Source organism: Alexandromys fortis, unplaced genomic scaffold, assembly GCF_014885135.2.
Source record: "Alexandromys fortis isolate MF-2015 unplaced genomic scaffold, M_Fortis_MF-2015_v1.1 scaffold_71, whole genome shotgun sequence".
Classification (NCBI taxonomy): domain Eukaryota; kingdom Metazoa; phylum Chordata; class Mammalia; order Rodentia; family Cricetidae; genus Alexandromys; species Alexandromys fortis.
Window position 1 is genome coordinate 7,186,856 of NW_026067954.1, and position 18,232 is coordinate 7,205,087.

Genomic DNA, 18,232 nt, shown 5'->3' on the forward strand with positions numbered 1-18,232 from the left:
CGCGCATGCGCTCCGTCAGCTCCCTCTGCTGCCTTAGGTGCCCTATCAAGGTCCTGAGTCCGTTATACCCAGTGTTAGTGGTGACTTCGGGTCCTTCGCTGATTGAACCAGAAAAAACTGAGCTGCAGGAAGGGAAGCGAAGATTGCCTCTGATGAGGAGTTAGAAGGAATTGGCACAGTGACAACCGGTGTGTTTCCAGTTTGTCACCAAAGAGCCACCGCCGGGAGCTTGCTCAGTCCGTGGGGGCAAACCCCCAAGTGCGGGCTAGAAGTCGCTGTGCGACGTTCGGACTGACAATACACCTAAAATGTAAGCGCGCCTGAAATTGTGCAGTTTGTTTTTAATTAACTTACTGTGACCAAGAAATGTTCATGGAGGTAGGAAGCTGATAAAAAAGGACAGCCAAACCTCTAAAGGCACTTAGAGCCTCAGACCCGGTGCCTAACTAACGTGTTGCCTCTCCAACAAAACGAATGCCCAGGGAACGGATGTTGCCCATCTGGCGATGAAGGTTCTAGATCTTGTTTGTACAGACCTAACAAGAATGGCACAAAGGCCATGGCCAAAGGAAATGGACATCCCCTCTCCACCTGTAACACCGCCCTCTTCATAACTCACGCGTCACTGGGCATCTGGAAAAGGCTAGCCTCTCATTAGAAGCCATGAGGCGAGGAAACACCCAGGGGGAGCACGTAGTAGAATGCCTCGACTTTGTTTCCCCTAGTATGGGTAGGCATTGCAATGGCGGTGCCTTGTGGATGTGCTGAGCAGACTGATGTGGATAATTCCCTAGTAGTGTGCTGCCCCCTGCCCTATCAGGGGCCAAAGACTGGCATCATCCAAATAAGCAGTTCCTCCCTAAGGCTTCGAAGGGAAGCCCCGCCTCTGTTTGCACCCCAGAACAATGCAACGTGAAGACTGGATCATTAACTCTTGCCTAAATTTCAAGCTTATTTGACTGTCTTGTGGATTTTACACTTGCCAGTCCCCACAACTGAATGAAAAAAAAAAATGAAGACATGACGGCTCCCAGCTGAGGTTGAGGATAAGGTTTATTTTAGATGTGAGAGGAAAGAAGAGCCAGAGGTGTCTGGAAGTGTCCAGACTGAACCAGGCCGGTTGGGAGCTGTGAACCCCCAGGTTCTGAATTTCTGGTAAACAACTTGTAATGCTTGCAGCTGCTCTGAGCATGAGGCCCTGGGGAGTTCCTGACGGCAGGGAGAGTGGCTTCTGGTGGGTTTGGCTGTGGTGTGATTATCAGTTAAGGATCCCTATGTAAGCAGCCCATGGACACAATAAGGGGGGCATTCTTGGGGAATTCAAGGATGACCTGTGTCTTTGTGAGTCTTTGTGTGTTTTAATCTCCAGCCCCTTGCCCGCTTCACGAACTATATGGTAGTACATAGAGCACAGATGGACGTGGTGCGCTACACAGACCTGCAGACAGGGCCATGGGGGGGGGGGGTCACAGGGCTGAGTGCCAGGGTGGTAGCTAAGAGAGGAGCTGCAGACCAAGAGGCCATGAGCAGGCCAGAAGACCAAACGGCCAAAGTAGCCAACACATCTGATTATATAGGCGTCAGAGAAGCTAGGGGAAAGGAAGGCCAGTTATTAATACAAATAATCATTTGTACTTTCACCTTTTCTGCATTTTTAGAAGCTTAGGATGTAAACATTCTTATACCATACCATTCTTATACTTATAACATAAAGGCCAAGCATTGGTTAGATTTCACTCGACAGTAATTGTTCTCTGACGTCTCAGACCCTCTGCTATGGATAACGAGGCTCTCCAATCTGGATAACTTATTAACTATATAATTTTATTTCTCACATTTCTAGAGTGTGGGAAAACCAAAATGGAAGTGTTGGCATTCAATGTCCAGTAAGGGCCCATTCCCATCCCCCATTCTTACACAGAGGAAGAGATACCTCTTATGATAAGGGACAGAACGGTTTTTGTAAAAGTCCTAAATTATTTCCACTCAAACCTTTTAAGTCATGTTAATTCATGAGGGCAGAGCTCTCATGCCAGTCTCTATTCTGGAGATTAAGTTTTCGTGCATGCAGAAAAGGTGGGGCATTCACCATAATCGCAAAATGAAGAATTAGTATTGCAAAGCTGTCTTCAAATCACTATAGATTCAGATACATAAGTAAGTTAGATTGCATATTGAACTACTCCTCCCCATTAGTAGGTACACATTGTATATGGTACTGGTAAACATGTTAATAAAATATATAACGAACTTGGAGCACACGCCTACTAGCACTTCTGTACTCTCCCCTTCCTTCCCCTGTGGCAGTACAGTATTCTGAAAGTATAATTTACATTCTAAGAGACTGGAACTTTTGCTGGCCCTCACAGCCAGAGTTAATACATCTTGAACTCACTTAAAATTGCTAGCATACTGAATACTCAAACTATTTGTTACACCTTCCGTTAAGAGAACAAAGTAAAAACTAACCTTACTTGCCTTGTCTTTCCCATGTAATCAGCTTTTACAACCTAAGCTAATGTATAGCCATAATCTTACTCCTCTGTGCCCCTGACCCAGAGTAATACATGTACATCAATTGCTAAAAACAGCAAATACAGAAACTGAAACATCTCTTTACCAGAAAGGATGAAAGCAATCATTTATGGATATTGCTCGATAAACAATGATGTTTGCTTTCTGAGTCATTTGAGATCTATTGAAACCAGCGAGTTAATCCCCTGTAAAACTCTGTTAAAGGTTTCTGTAACGTACCCTGTTCCTTCCCTCAAGTGATGCTTCCTATGCTATTCAATAAAAAGAGAGCAAAAGCTCTTGTTAGGGACAGGCACATAGCACATACAGACACACACAAGACAGACACAAAAGGACAAACAGAGTCACAAGGGGGCCTAACGGTAGACTCAGAGTCAGGCTCACACAGGGAACAGAAACATGAGATTGAGAATTCAAATCTGGACTCACTCTTGGTTAAATGACTCCAAGGGGAAGTGATCTCATATCTTTCCTTAATGTGACACTGATGCATGGGTGACTCAGAGTTAATCAGTAATGAATATAATCCATGCATCCCTCTTCCTATTACTGCCTTTGTTCCATAAACAATTTGTTTCTACTCTCATGTCATATGTACATAGATGACTTTATAAACATATTTGCAATCTAGGAACCACAAATGAGAGAAGACATACGATATGTGCCTGAGCCTGACTTAATACCCACTTTCATGCACCTTCCTACAGATGGCATGTTCCTTTATATATTAGATAGCTTTATATAATGATGCTGGGAATGTAAACTAGTCAACCAGTTTGGGATTCAGTATGGTGATTCCCCAAAATTCTAAAATTAGATCTACCATATACCCCAGCTATTTTATGCCAGAGTATTTACTCAAAGGACCCAAATCAACATGTCACATAGACTCTTGCACATCACTGTTATGTAAAGAACTATTATTAGTATCAATATGTGAAAACAACCTAGATGTTCATCAGCATTCTTTTGTTGCTTATAGGTGTGCCTATGTGTCTGTGTGGATATGTGCTTACGAATGTTGCTGCATGTGGAGACCAGAAGAGGGCACTGGATTGCCCCAGAGCTGTAGGTATAGAGAGTTGTGAAGTGGTCCACAGGCAAACTGGATGTTCTTCTGCAAGAACAGTAAGTGCTCTTAGCCTGTTTTCCATCCTAGACCATCAGTAGTTTTAACTTTTTTTTTCCAAAAGACAACATAAGGTTTCAAAAGGAGGGGGCAGTTAATAAATATGTAACTGACAAAGAACCTACATCTAGAATATTTTAAGAAAAGCTAATAAAATGGTAAAATATGTAGCACCATAGAATATATGTAAGAAGACATTTGAAAAGACACTTCATTAAAAGATAAGCACATAGATCTTTATATTTAGTTTAATTTTGTTATAATAATAGAATATACACCGACATTATATTATAATAATAGAATATACACAGATACTATATCAAGTGTTGGTAAGTGTGATGGTTGGTTTTTTATGTCAAATTGACAAATTAGAGTCATTTTATAAGACAGACATTCAATTAAGAAAATGCATTCCTAAAATCGGTCTGCAGGCAAGCCCATAGGGCATTTTCATGATTGCTGATTAATGTGATAGGGTTTAACTCATTGTAGCCAGTGCCACCATGTGCTGTATCAAATCAGGTTGAACAAATCACAAGAGTAAAACCAGGAAGCAGCATTCCTCCATGGCATCTGCTTCAGTTAACTCATTGTAGCCAGTGCCACCATGTGCTGTAGCAAATCAGGTTGAACAAATCACCAGAATCAAACCAGGAAGCAGCATTCCTCCATGGCATCTGCTCCAGTTCTACTTCCAGGCTCCAGTCTTGAGTTCTTGCCCTGACTTCTTTGAGGATAGACTGGGACATGAAAGTGGAAATGGAATAAATCATTTCCTCCACAGGTTGCTAGGATGGGGCTCAGTTGCTTCTGGAATCTTAGCACACCAACAGGAACCTAAGTAAGACAATGACTGCATTAGTTAATTTTCAGTTGTGGTATGACACCATGACCAAGGCAACTTATCAAAGAAAGTGTCTCATTTAGACTTCCAGTTTCTGAGGGCCAGGGTCAGTCCATGATGGCAAAGCAAAGTCATGATAGGAGAAATAACTGAGAGCTTACACATTGATCCAAGGAAGAAGACAGGAAGATGGAACAAAGTTCACACTCAGCGACACACACCTCCTCCAAATAAGGCCACAGTTGCCAACCTTTCCAAAATAGCTCAATATACTAGGGACAAGGTTCTCAGATATATGAACCCAGGGGGGCCAGTCTCAATAAAACCATCTAAGTGAGTATGTGGGTCAACTAAAAATCCCAAACACTCTCTGTGAGAATGCAAAATAGTATAAATGCTATGGATAATAGCTGAGTAATTTCCACACATCAATGTTGACAGAGGTTTCTTTCCTGCCCAATCCCGTAGCCATTCAGTCCCAAAAGAAATACACAGAGGTCTACATTAGTTATAAACTGGTTGGCCTCTTAGCACAGGCTTCTTATTAACTCTTACACCTTAAAGTAACCCATAATTCTTGTCTGTGTTAGCCATGTGGCTTGGTACCTTTTATCAGTGAGGCATTCTCATCTTGCTTCCTCTGTGTCTGGGTTGATGACTGCAGACTGAGCCTTTCCTCTTCCCAGAATTCTCCTGTTTTGGTCATCCCCTCTATTCTTCCTGCCCGACTACTGGCTAATGAGCATTTTATTAAACCAACACAAGTGACAAATCTTTACAGGGTATAAGACCATTGTCTCACAGCACATCAACATCAAAAATCTTGTACCAGATAACTATTCCAACCTAATGGAGAAGAAACAAGAGAATATGTCCTCACAACCTCATATATGAAAATTTATTTTCATTTTATTTTAAATAACCCCAAACAGGAAGACACTCATTGGGTACAAAAACAGATGAATAAATAAGCATATCACATATTCACATAGTAAGTACTACTATTAAAATATTAAAATAACATACTAATGATAAATGTATAAATGAGTCTCAATAACTAAGTAAATTTCAAACACTATTTCTATATGATCAAATATCACATTATAAGTGATTGAAACATGGTCATTATGTTGTTTGAGCTGGTATGGGGAAAGAAAAGATTAAAAAAGATCATGAGACAATATTTGTTCATTATTCAGGTAGTGATTTTAGCAGGGAATACATATAATTTTTAGTTTTGGAAATGGTATATACCTTTAGGACACGAAGCCTTGTTGGAGGAAGTACACCATTAAGGGAGGGCTTGAAGGTTTTATAGCCTGACTCCACTTTCTGTTCTCTCTGCTTTATGAATGTGGATGCAATGTTATCAGCAATCTTTCTGCTCCTGATGTCAAGCCTTCCTAATTGTTGTCATCTTTTCCAAACCATGGTGGATGTTCTCCTTTTGGAACTATAAAACCAATATAAACCTTCTCTCCCCTAAGCTTCTTAAACCAGACATTTTATCATAGCACCAGAAGATAAACTAATGTAAGATATTTTATGGTTGCTTATCTAGCTCACCTATCAGACAAAAATTGTTTAGGAAAACCTGTATTAATCTCTTACACTATTCTATTTTAATAACTAGTAGAATTTCTAGATGTCAGCAATCAGTAAGTAAATTGAAATAAATAATCTACTTAAACTTCTTTTCTTATTTAAATGCATTTCTTTTTATTCTTTTTTTGGTAAAATAAAGCATAATAAGATAAAAAAAAATCCATCATGTCGGGGCTGGACAAGGCAAGGCAGCTAAAGGAAAGGATCCTCAAAAGCACATTCAAGAATCAGAGACCCACTTGTTGACACACTCAGAAGTCCCATAAAAAATACTAAGCTGAAAGCTATAATATGTAGAAAGAAGTTTCTTGCCCACCCAGTCCCTCAGTCATTCGGTCCCAAATAAACACACAGAGGTTTATATTAGTTATAAACTGTTTGGTGTATTGCTCAGACTTATTACTAACTAGCTCATATGACTTAAATTCACCCATAATTCTTGTCTATATTTAGCCATGTGGCTTGGTACTTTTTCTCAGTGGGGCCTTCTCATCTTGCTTCCTCTGTGTCTTGCTGATGGCTGACTCTCTGCATTTCCTCTTCCAAGAATTCTCCTGGTCTGTTTTCCCTGCCTATACTTCCTGTCTGGCTATTGGCCAGTTAGCATTTTATTAAGTCAATACAAGTGACAAATATTTACAGTGTACAAGAACATTATCCCACAGCATTTCCCCCTTTTTTCTTTTCAGAACAAGAACCCTAAATCTAATCTCCTTTGTTTAACATTTTTCTTGATCATTATTCATAACAACTAGTAATCAACATGCTAAACAAAAACAAACATCCACAATCTATTTTTTGGGAGTATGGGCTTAGTTTTTTAGGCTACCTCTTCCTGATTGGGAGTGCTGGTGATCTTTGGAGGACCCTGAGAAAATTTAGGATTATGATCAAATCCTGACTGGAGTATTCTATGAGGCTGTAACACCTCAACCATTTACCTTGAAGCTATTCTGGATGTAAACTCAGACGAAACTGCAACAGAAGCACTCGGAGATTTTGGATCATCTGAGCCATCTGTTCCTATCAGAGATTTTTCAGGGGGATTTTCCTCAATCAAACCTGATTTTTCTTAACCCAGAATGAATCCACAGCCTCTCATTTCCTGTGGAAACAAAAGCAAAACCTCTTCTCCAAACAACATGTCTATGACTTATATTTTTAAGTCAAGTCATTTTCAAAATATATAGGTTGGGTTTATCCAGCAGCATTTATAATCAAATGTCTTTTAGCAGCTGTTGCTCCTTCCACAGCAGTGAAGCAATTCAAACAACACAATATCAAATACAGTATCCAGATTTTCTGTGTTTTCCATCCTCATGTGCCTTTTTTGTTTAACTCTATTTCTTTTATTATTAATTTTAATTTTTGTTTTTTTTTTTTTTAAGACAGGGTTTCTCTAGGTATCTTGGGATGTCCTGAACTTCACTTTGTAAACCAGGCTAACCTTCAACTCACAAAGATCCACCTGTCTCTGCCTCCCAAGTGCTGTGATTAAAGGCATATACCACCACTCCCAGCTACTCTATTTCTTTTTAAAGGACTTTCTCTATTCTTTTTCTTTTTACTTCCAAGCCTACATTGTAAACCACTGGGGTTTTTTTTTTCTGTCTAAATCTGTCTTTACTGTATATATCTGTCTTTTTCTGAGCATATAAGTCTTTAATCTGCCAAATGATGTGGCTAGGATTAAAGCTGCAGCTTTGAAGGCTGTCTCCACCTCATTCCTTGTCTTCCTGAGAGTCTAGTTTCATGGTGGAGGTACTGAAAATAGCCATGTTTATTGCCACAACTCTCTGGAGCTTCTAGGTCCATGCCACCACCGAGGAGCATGCTGCCAGCTGCTCATAAACACTGTTTAAGCTTAAAAGAGTGATGTGGTTTTTGCCACTAACACTGAGTAAGGAAGCATCTTTTGGATTTGTTTGTTTGTTTTGTTTTGGGTTTTTGTTTGTTTGTTTGTCTTTGCTTGCTTGCTTGGTTTTGGTTTTTGGTTTTTGGAGAGAGGGTTTCTCTGTGGCTTTGGAGCTTGTCCTGGAGCTAGCTCTTGTAGACCAGGCTGGCTTTGAACTCACATAGATCTGCCTGCCTTTGCCTCCCAAGTGCTGGGATTAAAGGCCTCTGCCACCACTGCCCAGCAGGAAGCCTCTCGTAAAGGAACTGCAAACAGAGCCCACCCAAGAAAATGCTCCTACCAAGAAGCCAAGCTTGACTCTGTTCTTTTGTGTCTAGAATCCCTTCCCAATCTCTCTTTGGTTTTATGTGGATGTAGTTGCTGAACACTGGGTGCCATTTATAGAAAAAAAGTTTCTATCCCACCCAATCCTGCAGCCATTCAGTCCCAACTAAACACACAAAAGTTTATACTATTTACAAATCATTTGGCCTATTGTTTAGGCTTATTGCTAACTAGTACTTATGACTTAAATTCACCCATAATTCTTGTCTGTGTTTACCATGTGACTTGGTACCTTTCCTCAGTAAGGCATTCTCATCTTGCTTCCTCTGCGTCTTGCTTGTGACTGATTTCCTGCCTTTTGTCTTTCCAGAATTCTCCTAGTCTGGTCACCCCACCTACTCTGAGTCTCATTCTAGAGATTTCCAGAGGTAGGATCACAAATTTTGGACAAATTGGCAAAAGCCAGTGGCTGGCTGCTTTTCTTTTCTGGTCTTCAGGTTGAAACCCAGTATCTGTCTCTGGGTTTTTATTAATCATACTACATTAATATATGCATGAGTTCTGATGTAGAACCATGGAGCTTTCTACTTCACTGTTGATGAGTTCATGAGAGCCTTGGCCAGTCTATTTAGAGTACCTTGCTCTCCTGGCGTACTCCATCCTATTTGGCTCTTACATTCTTTCTGCCTTCTCTTCCATGGAGTTCCCTGATCTCTGAGGGAAGGGATTTGATGGAGATACCCCATTTTATATTTTTTCCTTTCTTAATTAAAACAATCTTTTTATTTTACATACCAATTCCAGTTCCCACTCCCTCCTCTCCTCCCACTCCTCTCACCTTTCCCCCACTCCTCCCACTTTCTCCCCACCCCACCCCCTATCCATTTCTTAGAGAGGATGAGGTCGAGTCAACAAAGTCTGTCAATCACTTCAGCCAGGACCTCCTCCTTGTATCTAGACTGAGCAAGGTATCACTCCATGGGAAGTAGGCCTCAAAAAGCCAGTTCATGCACTAGGGATAAATACTGGTTCCACAGCAGGTAACACCACAAACTGCCCAAGCCAAACAACTTTCATCTACATTCAGAAGGCCTAGTTCGGGCCTATGCAGGTTTCCAAGCTGTCAGTTTAGAGTCAGTGAGCTCCCACCAGGTCAGGTCAGCTGTTTCTGTGGGTTTCCCCATCATGGTCTTCACCCCTTTACTCATATTACTGCTCCTCCCTCTTTATAACTGGAATCTGGTAGCTTGTTCCAGAGCGTAGCTGTGGATTTCTGTGCCTGCTTCCATCAGTTACTGGATGAAGATTCTATGATGACAATGAAGGTAGTCATCAATCTGATTACAGGGGAAGGACAGTTAAGGTACCCCCTACTATTGCTTAGGGTCTTAGCTGGAGTCATCTTTGTGGATTCCTGGGAATTTCTCCAGTGTCATGTTTCTCACTAGCCCCATAATGGCTCCCTCTATCAAGATAGCTCTTTTTTTTCTCTCCCTCTCAATCCTTCCCCAATCCCTCTTGTACTCTTCCCTCTCCCTTCCTCCCCTCCCAAGTCACCTTTCACCCTCCCCCTCCCCCACTCCCAATTTGCTCCTCAGAGCTTGTCTATTTCCCCTTCCCAGAGGGATCCTTGTATGTCTCTTTTAGGGTCTTGCTTGTTTCCTGGCTTCTCTGGGGTTGTGAACTGTAGGCTGGTTATCTTTTGTTTTATGTCTAATATCCAATTATGACTGAGTACATACCATGTTTGTCTTTCTTAGTCTGGGGAGATAACTGTGTGTTCAAAGATCTCTCCCTGTGCAATGTTTATCTGTGGGTCTCTGTATCTGTTTCCATCTGCTACAGAGGAAGCATCTTTGCAGTGACTGAATAAGACACACATCTATGAGTATAGTAGAATACTTTTAAGCATCACTTTATTGTTATTTTCTTTGACCAGTAGCATTTGGTTTTACCCTAGGATTCTGGGCCATCTGGTCTCTGGTTCTTGGTCACCCAAGCAGTGTCAGGTATGGGTTTTCATCTCATGGAGTGGGTCTTAAGTCAATCATACATTGACTGGATTCTTCCACTAGCTTTGTGCCACCATTGTCCTAGCATATTTTTCAGGCAGGGCAGCACTGTAAATGAAAGGTTTTCTGGTTAGGTTGGTGTTTACATTTCTCTTTTGGTAGCCTACAGAGAAGCTTTGTATGTTATAGACACTAGGTTATTGGGGTGAAGGTTCTACATAGGCACCAGCTTGACCTCTGCATGTTCAATGAATTGTGTGGGGTTTGTCTTTAGCAATGGGAACTTGCTGTCCATTTGTGGAGAGCAACCTATTGTTATGACAATATCCTGGGTTATTTGGGGATTTTCATGGGACCCTTTCAGTAAACAACTGAATTGGATAAAAGCCATCCCAGTACTAAAATATTCATTTGTTGACATGAGATAGCATGTTGGGGTTCCATCTCCCTCATTATTGGGAGACTTCATTAGGATCACCTCCATATATTATAGGAAGGCTCCATTGGTCTAGGTGGGAAGAGGTAGGAGATTTAAGATTGAGGAAGGGACTGAGGGGAGAGACAATGAGAATTAAAGAGCATTTGAGGGGTGGTATGGAAGCCTACTTGGATATTTCCAAACATACCAAGAAGAATACCAAAAGTAACAATAGCACTGTTTCTGGATAATTTCAAGCTTCTCTTTTAGTATTAAGTTGATGTGATAGCTATTCTTGTTTGTCAACTTGATTATATCTGCAATTAACTAAAAATCCAAACTTCTAGGCATACTCATGAGTTGGGAAGCTTTCTCCTGGCAATCTATATAAAGGATACAGAAGAAAGAAGCTTTTAATTTTTGTTCTCTTGTCCCAATTCTCTCTGGCAACTTCATATATCCTGCTATAGAAGCATTCCTTCACTGGTATTAGAACCAGAACCAGCTGAGTCATCCTGGCTCATGCTTTGAAAAATCTATTGGATTCTTCTACTACCATCAGGAAAGAGTCACTATTGGACTAGTTGAACCACATTCTGTAAACCACCCTAATAAATACCACATATAATATATATATATTTATAATATAATATATATTTATGTGTGTGTTTGTGTGTGTGTGTGTGTGTGTGTGTGAGAGAGAGAGAGAGAGAGAGAGAGAGAGAGAGAGAGAGAGAGAGAGAGAGAGATCTGTTCCTCTGGAGGATCCAGGCTACTATATCTGATATAGTTGTAAATTTTATTTTGTAAAAGCACAAAATAATTACAGTTCCCATTGTGATACTATGATCAAAAGATACAGAACCACATTATGTTTGTGAATTAAAGCAATGGAAATTTTATAAAGCCAACATATTCTGAATATTAGAAAGAAAATATCAGTGATCTGTTAGAATCCCCAAAATGCTCTATGTTTTAATAAATTCAATGTCTATTGTCTGCCCCTTGAGCCCTGCCACCTGTAAGAAATAACTAACCAACATCTCAATCTTCTCCTTCCTTTGTTATACTTTTCCCATTAAATCAAAGCTTAATGCCTCAGTTACATGTCTTCTCACACACAACAGAAGCTACACAACTGCCATCATAACCTCCTTACAGTTCCCATACCTTATATACAACTAGGGATTGCAATGCATTTCCTAACACATACTTCATTTGGGTAGTATTAGCATATTTAGACAGCAGACTACATTCATCAATAAGTAGTACTATCTCATAACATGGAGAGAAAGACAGCCATCCCGAGAATCCCCCCAAAGGATACTCTACTCTGGGATGACTTTGGTGTGGTTGCATATCTTGTCACTCGCCACAGGGAGCAAGCAATTACCACTACAGCAAGGACACACACGATCCCACGGATAAACATAGCCACACCAGGCCTGACCCTGTGCATGTTCCACCTTCACGCAGATAGGTCTGTGCTGCATGTCTTACCACCCATTTTAGAGCCAGTGCAGCCACTCCTCAGTTCATCCTTGTTTTTTTTTTTTTTTTTGAGTATTTTTCAAGTCCTGTTATTGTTGTGTGACTTGTGCCATGGAGACATAAATAAACATCTCGCTGTTGCTGATGGAGCAGCAACAACTAACTGGAAGCTATTGATCTAAGTCTAGCTTAGTAAGCTATTGAGTTTATTGAGTTACTTACAGGGACATAGTTGACCTAGAGGCAGAAGCATCACTGGAAATCCTGTGCCTGTATGGGAGAAGACTCATAAAAGCTGTGCCTACATAGCTCCCTGTACAGCAAACAGGAATCTACATTGGGTGTTCTCTTCAGCTAGACAATTATCCACTGCTTTCATAACCTTGGAGAAGGACCCTTATAAATCAGGTAACTTTCTGAGCTCCCCAGGCCTTGAAAGTTTCATGACCTTGCTGAACCTTGCACATTTTGCTTCTTTTCCTGATGAGCCTCCAATGAGCACAGGAAATAGCTACACAGTCAGCAAAACAGTATAAAGTTAGCTAGAGGTCATGCATGTTCAGCATTACAAACATGCTGAGAGCCGGAGAATTGCACACCTTTACGTGCAGGACTTATATTAATTTATTTCAATGAAAGCATCTTTAAGAGACTGTATATAAGTTAGGAAATGCTTATGTAATGTAATTATGGTTGCACGGAGGAGAGTACTTTTGCATACGATGAGGCCTGGAGCTAGTTAGATTCCCCACCAGGTAGTTGGTATGGTGCCCCAGTGACCCTAAGGTTTCTACTGCAGTGTGGCAGCCACTGCTCACCACAGGTCAAGATATCCTGGTTCTTAGACAAACCCCAGAGGCAGATAGCCATCAGCACACTGACAGGCAGGTCGCAGCTGAAAGGAGGTTGAAGAATTAGGCAGAGCTTCCAGAAACATTTTTTTCTGCGGGCTTTTATCCTTCATCCAACCCCACTTTTGAAGTCTGTACACCAGCCGGGGATGAAGTGTTCAACACGTGAGCCTGTGAAGGACATTTCTCATTAAAATCAAAACATATGTCCAAGATAAAAATTTAGGAGAGGGAGGTTACCCTTCTAAGCAAGTGGAGAGAAGCTAAGAACCCAGTAAATCAGTCATATAAAAGATGTAAAATAAAACTCATAAGAAAACGTAAAAGCTCAGAAGTAAAAATAAGGCATGGAATCAGAGACATGAAAGCAATGATTTAATAGGGATGAGAATGAGAGTAACTCTCCCTTGATGGCTGAATAATACCTGTGCTAGGCCGATCCATACAAGAGCTGAGGAGAGGGAGCCGCAGGGTCCTGCAGGAATTATCGTAGGCCGTAAGAGCTCTAGGAAGTAAAGGTAAATATTAATCACTATATTTGCTTGCTTTTGAAAAGATTTAGTTGTACTTTGTCAAGGACAGAAAATGTTTGGGAAAGTGATAACATGCGATAAGGGATTTTTCTTCACCCTAATTCTCTATGGGGAGGAGGTCACGATGTCCTCTAAAAAGGATGCCAAGGATGCAAATAAAAGCCAAGAATGCAATGCTTTCCTTTCTCCTGAGGGGTACAAGATGTGCAAAGTGAATCCTGAGAAAAACGAAACGTGGAGGATATTTTTGAAGGGGTTGCTGTGGAAGTTTGCATTTCTATTGTCATGATGAAGCACTGTGAGCAACACCAAGTTGGGGAGGAAAAAGCTTATTTGACTTCCATACTGTAGTGTATCCTTGAGAGAAGTCAGGACAGGAACTGAGGCAGGAGCGGATGTAGAGGCCATGGAGAAGTGCTGCTTACTGGCTCGATCTGCCTGCTTTCTTATATAATCAAGGACAACCAGCCCAGGGATGACACTACCCGTGATGGGTTGTGCCCTCTGCTCTCAAGGACTAATTAAGAAGCTGCCCTGCTGGCTTACCTACAAATTGAGTTTAGAGAGTGGAGGCTCCTCCTCAAAAATGACCTTTGGTTTGTGTCAGATTGACATAAACCATCCAGCGCAATTAGTAATGAAGCCAAATTTTTTAAAAAAGAGTGAGGAATTTCCAGGAGCACTGTCAGTAACAGACCCATCTGCAGTTGAGTTCTATGGTGTAGTATTCGCCCATAAGAAGACAGAAAGGGACCTTAAAGAGGACTCACAGTTAAGGGTAATGACTGCTCTTTCAAAAGACCTGACTTCAATTCCCAGCAACTATGGTGATATTTTATTTATGTTTTTAAAAAAATAAAGCTTGCCTAAAGATCAGAAGGGCAAAGCTAAGCCATTAGAGGTCAGGCAGTGGTGGCACACTTCTTTAATCCCAGGATTTGCCAGACGGGTGCAGAAGGGTCTGTGAGTTCAAGGCCATCCTGGGCTATACAAGATCAATGCATAAACAAATCTAGGTGGTGGTGCCTCATGCCTTTAATCCCAGTACTAGGGAGTCATACACCTTTAATCCCAGTACTAGGGAGTCATACACCTTTAATCCCAGTACTAGGGAGTCATACACCTTTAATCCCAGTACTAGGGAGTCATACACCTTTAATCCTAGTACTAGGGACTCATACGCCTTTAATCCCAGCACTAGAGGGAATATAAAATGGGAGGAGAGGGAGGCTGAGTCTGCTTAGTCCGCAGCCTTGGCAGAAGTAAGGGTTCTCTTGTGGCGTGGCTGCTTTGTTTTTATGGTTTTTGGCTTGAACCCCAATAACAGTCTCTGTGTTTTATTATTCATGCTACAAGCAACAATGAAAGATGGCTTACAATCTCCTTTATCTCTAGACCAGCAGATCTAACTCCCTCTTCTGAACTCCAAGGCACCTTCATTCATACTATACCTACACACATGGACACACACACATACACGTAAATAAAAGTAAAATAAATCTTGTTTAAAAGGAAAGATAACGGTAATGATAAAAGTTGACTAATTACAAAAGCAGCATAGAATTTGAGGGAGAATACTCCACCATGCCCCCTCAAATCCTGCTAGTGTCAGCTTAAATTTATGTTTCTCAAACTAGAGTCGAGAGAAAGAAGATATTCATAGTATTTAGTTCTTTTTGAAAATATAAAATTGTGTGAATAGTAATAAACATTTACTACTAATTTTAATTAAAATACATTAATTTAATTAAAAGACATCATTCCTGTCTTTTCCTCCCTCCTGTTGGTTCTCTCCTTGCTTCCTCTTAAAATCATGACATTTTCTCTTTCATTGTTATTGTTTTACACATACACACATATTTTATATGCCATATATATATATATATATGCCTAAATATATATCTACAAATTGATCAATCCAGTTAGTGTTACTTCTGTGGATGACGTCAGGCCTGTCCACTGGTATTGGATAAACAATTGGTGTGCTAAAATGCAACATTTTCCTATAAAGACATTTCTTGTTCTGGATGGGATACTAACGGCTATGTTTTCCAGCTTCTTGTCATCTAATATCTTTGTGTCACTAGAAAGACTTTAGTAAAACAAACTAACAAAAATAACCTACAGACCAACAAACAGAAAAACAGCCAGTGAGAACCTGGTTTTGTCACTATAAAATTAGTATGTGAAGTTGAGCGAGCTTTTGGCAGGAAAACTATAGTTTAATCAACACAGAAGTATGTGCAAAATTATTCCTTATAATTCTCAAAAACCTCTTGTGACAAAACTTAATTTACAATGAAAAGGAACCCTTATAGTTCAATTTTGATCTATGAAAAATCTATAGTATTCATTTGGAAATATTCAATATGTGACATGTGCCCAATTTATACTATATTTTTCTTTTAAAAAAATTTAAGCTCTTTTAACTTTCAACATCTTAACAACACAATAGAGTTTGAAACTCAGAGCCATTTCCTGTGGCATAATTGTATACATAAGTGTAGATAGAAATATGCTCTTTCAGGTTATGAAGGAATTATAATTTTTAAAATTTAGACAGAAGGACAGCTGAGTATGCTCAAACTGTAGCATAGAAACAGATTTCCTTTTTACGGATAAACATTATTTCCACTGGAGGGTGCAATTCGCCAGTATATCAACATTTCCACGGCTCTTTTAATGAGTAGGCTTAATAAATATCAGAGAATGGATTATTTCCAAACCACAAAGAATACTGAGCAGATTTCATATACTTATACATAAATAAAAATTTTCCATCAGGTAATTAGGATTTATTAAACAAAATACTTGTGATTTAGTTAGGATAAAGGATTATACAAACTAAATGCAATTTTTATTTTTAATATTTTTTTGAATACCAAGTTTAGAAGTTTCAGTGTTAATACTGTAAAATGTATTAAAATACTAAACATTAATGATGATGGCATAATTTCACCCATAATACTCTGAAGTTTTGATAGTTGCTGTCTTTTGTAGTCTAAGCATACATTTAAAATTCTGTATAAACTATAGATAAATTTTGCTTTATTACTTCAATAATATTTAGTCCAATATTTAATGTGGATTTAATTATCATAAAGCTAAACAACACACCTTATTGAATTTTTTAATATTTTTATTAGATTCTACATATATACTTGAGATTATTAGATACATAAAAAATGACTACTAAGGGTATTTATTGAATACTGACTATTAGTGCAGTTACATACTTCTTAACTTTTCAGTTATTTACTTAATCCTTGCCTCAGTCTAATGGGTTGATACCATAGTCTCCATTTCATAGATGATAAACAAAAGATGCTAAATGACCTCCCAAATCCATAAAGTAGCACTAGAGCTCAATGCAAGTGACATCCCTCAAGGCACAGATTTCAACAGTATTTAACAATTATGTTAAATTCTTGACGTCCATCACTGCTACCCAGATCTTAATTTTAATGCTTATTTTAGATACAGAAAGTAGGCACTTTCAATTGTTGCTTAGTTGCCCAGTTTTGTGTGTGTGTGTGTATGTATGTGTGTGTGTGTTTTCTGCTTGGCCTAAACTGATTAAAAACCCCTGTAATTATGACTTTAAAGAAGTCATCTTGTGGCAGATTATCATTAATCTTTAAGTTTGTCTTCGATTTTGTCCCAGTAATGAAAAAATAGTATTTAAAAAATAACTTTATGCATAGCAAAACAGTTTACACATTAAACAACAGTGCAATAGGATACTCCCATATAGATTTAAACAAAAGGGAAAATGGAGGAAATTTCAGGTTACAAAACCCATTCTCAAAGAACAAACAGCATCATTTTTCCTGTGTGGATCATTATGACATGGGTATTCAAAGAATACTAATTTCAAAGTGAAATTTAATGTCTAATTTCAATTGCATTAACAAAAAATGGGATTAAAATAAAAAGAACCCCACTTTCATAGTCACTGCCTCAAAGGCATAACACATGTTGGTTTCTTTTGGAATTCAAAGATGGTTCTTGCTACTTCAATACACAGAATGCTGAATTCCAAAGTCCACCACAAAATAGAATTACCAACACATAGACTATGACAGAGTTGAAAATGGAAGAAAGAGTTAGCTTCATATCCTATTTCATGGCTCATGTATCCTTGGGTCCTACACTCCATCTTTCTTCATCTGAACACCAGCGTTATTACGGCAACCTGTCACAAAGAGTGAAGGACCAATTTCCCCATCTCAGTTGTGCATGACCACATAACCAAGTGGGCAATAAAATGTCTGCTGTAAGTGTTGTGTATAGGTTCCAGGAAATATCCTTAAAAATAAGGTCTGTGCCCCTTCAGGGCTTGCTCCAAATTATGTTTTGTTCTTGTCCTCCACAAGTGTATGGAGAGCAGCTGGGGTTTAACAGCCATTTGAGTGCTTGGCTCAGGAGGACAGAATAGCAAAGCAAGACAGGAAAAGCTTTCTGCCACCCTTAACCATTGATCTTAAAGAGTTTTCTTTTGCTGGGTTTTGTGGTTTGGGTTTATGATATATTGTTTATTGTTTTTGGCAGTTTGTTCTGTTTTGGGGGGTTGCTTTTTGTTTTTCTGTTACATACAGCTGTTTCTAATTCTATCAGCAGATCCTGCTAACGTGA

The 18,232-nt window shown here is 39.5% G+C and overlaps 1 protein-coding gene across 3 annotated transcripts in view; it reads left to right on the forward strand.

Moving 5' to 3' along the window:
- Positions 1–24: 24 nt before the first annotated feature.
- Positions 25–18,232, forward strand: part of Crb1 (crumbs cell polarity complex component 1) — a 202,969-nt gene continuing 184,761 nt past the window's right edge. For all 3 annotated transcript variants that reach the window (XR_007593494.1, XM_050151630.1, XM_050151631.1), the window contains exons 1-2: positions 25–1,155; positions 3,518–3,663. Coding sequence is in view for 2 of the 3 variants with exons in the window: in XM_050151630.1 (XP_050007587.1) it covers positions 3,645–3,663 (19 nt within the window). In the remaining variant the exon portion in view is untranslated. The remainder of the gene's footprint in view (positions 1,156–3,517; positions 3,664–18,232) is intronic.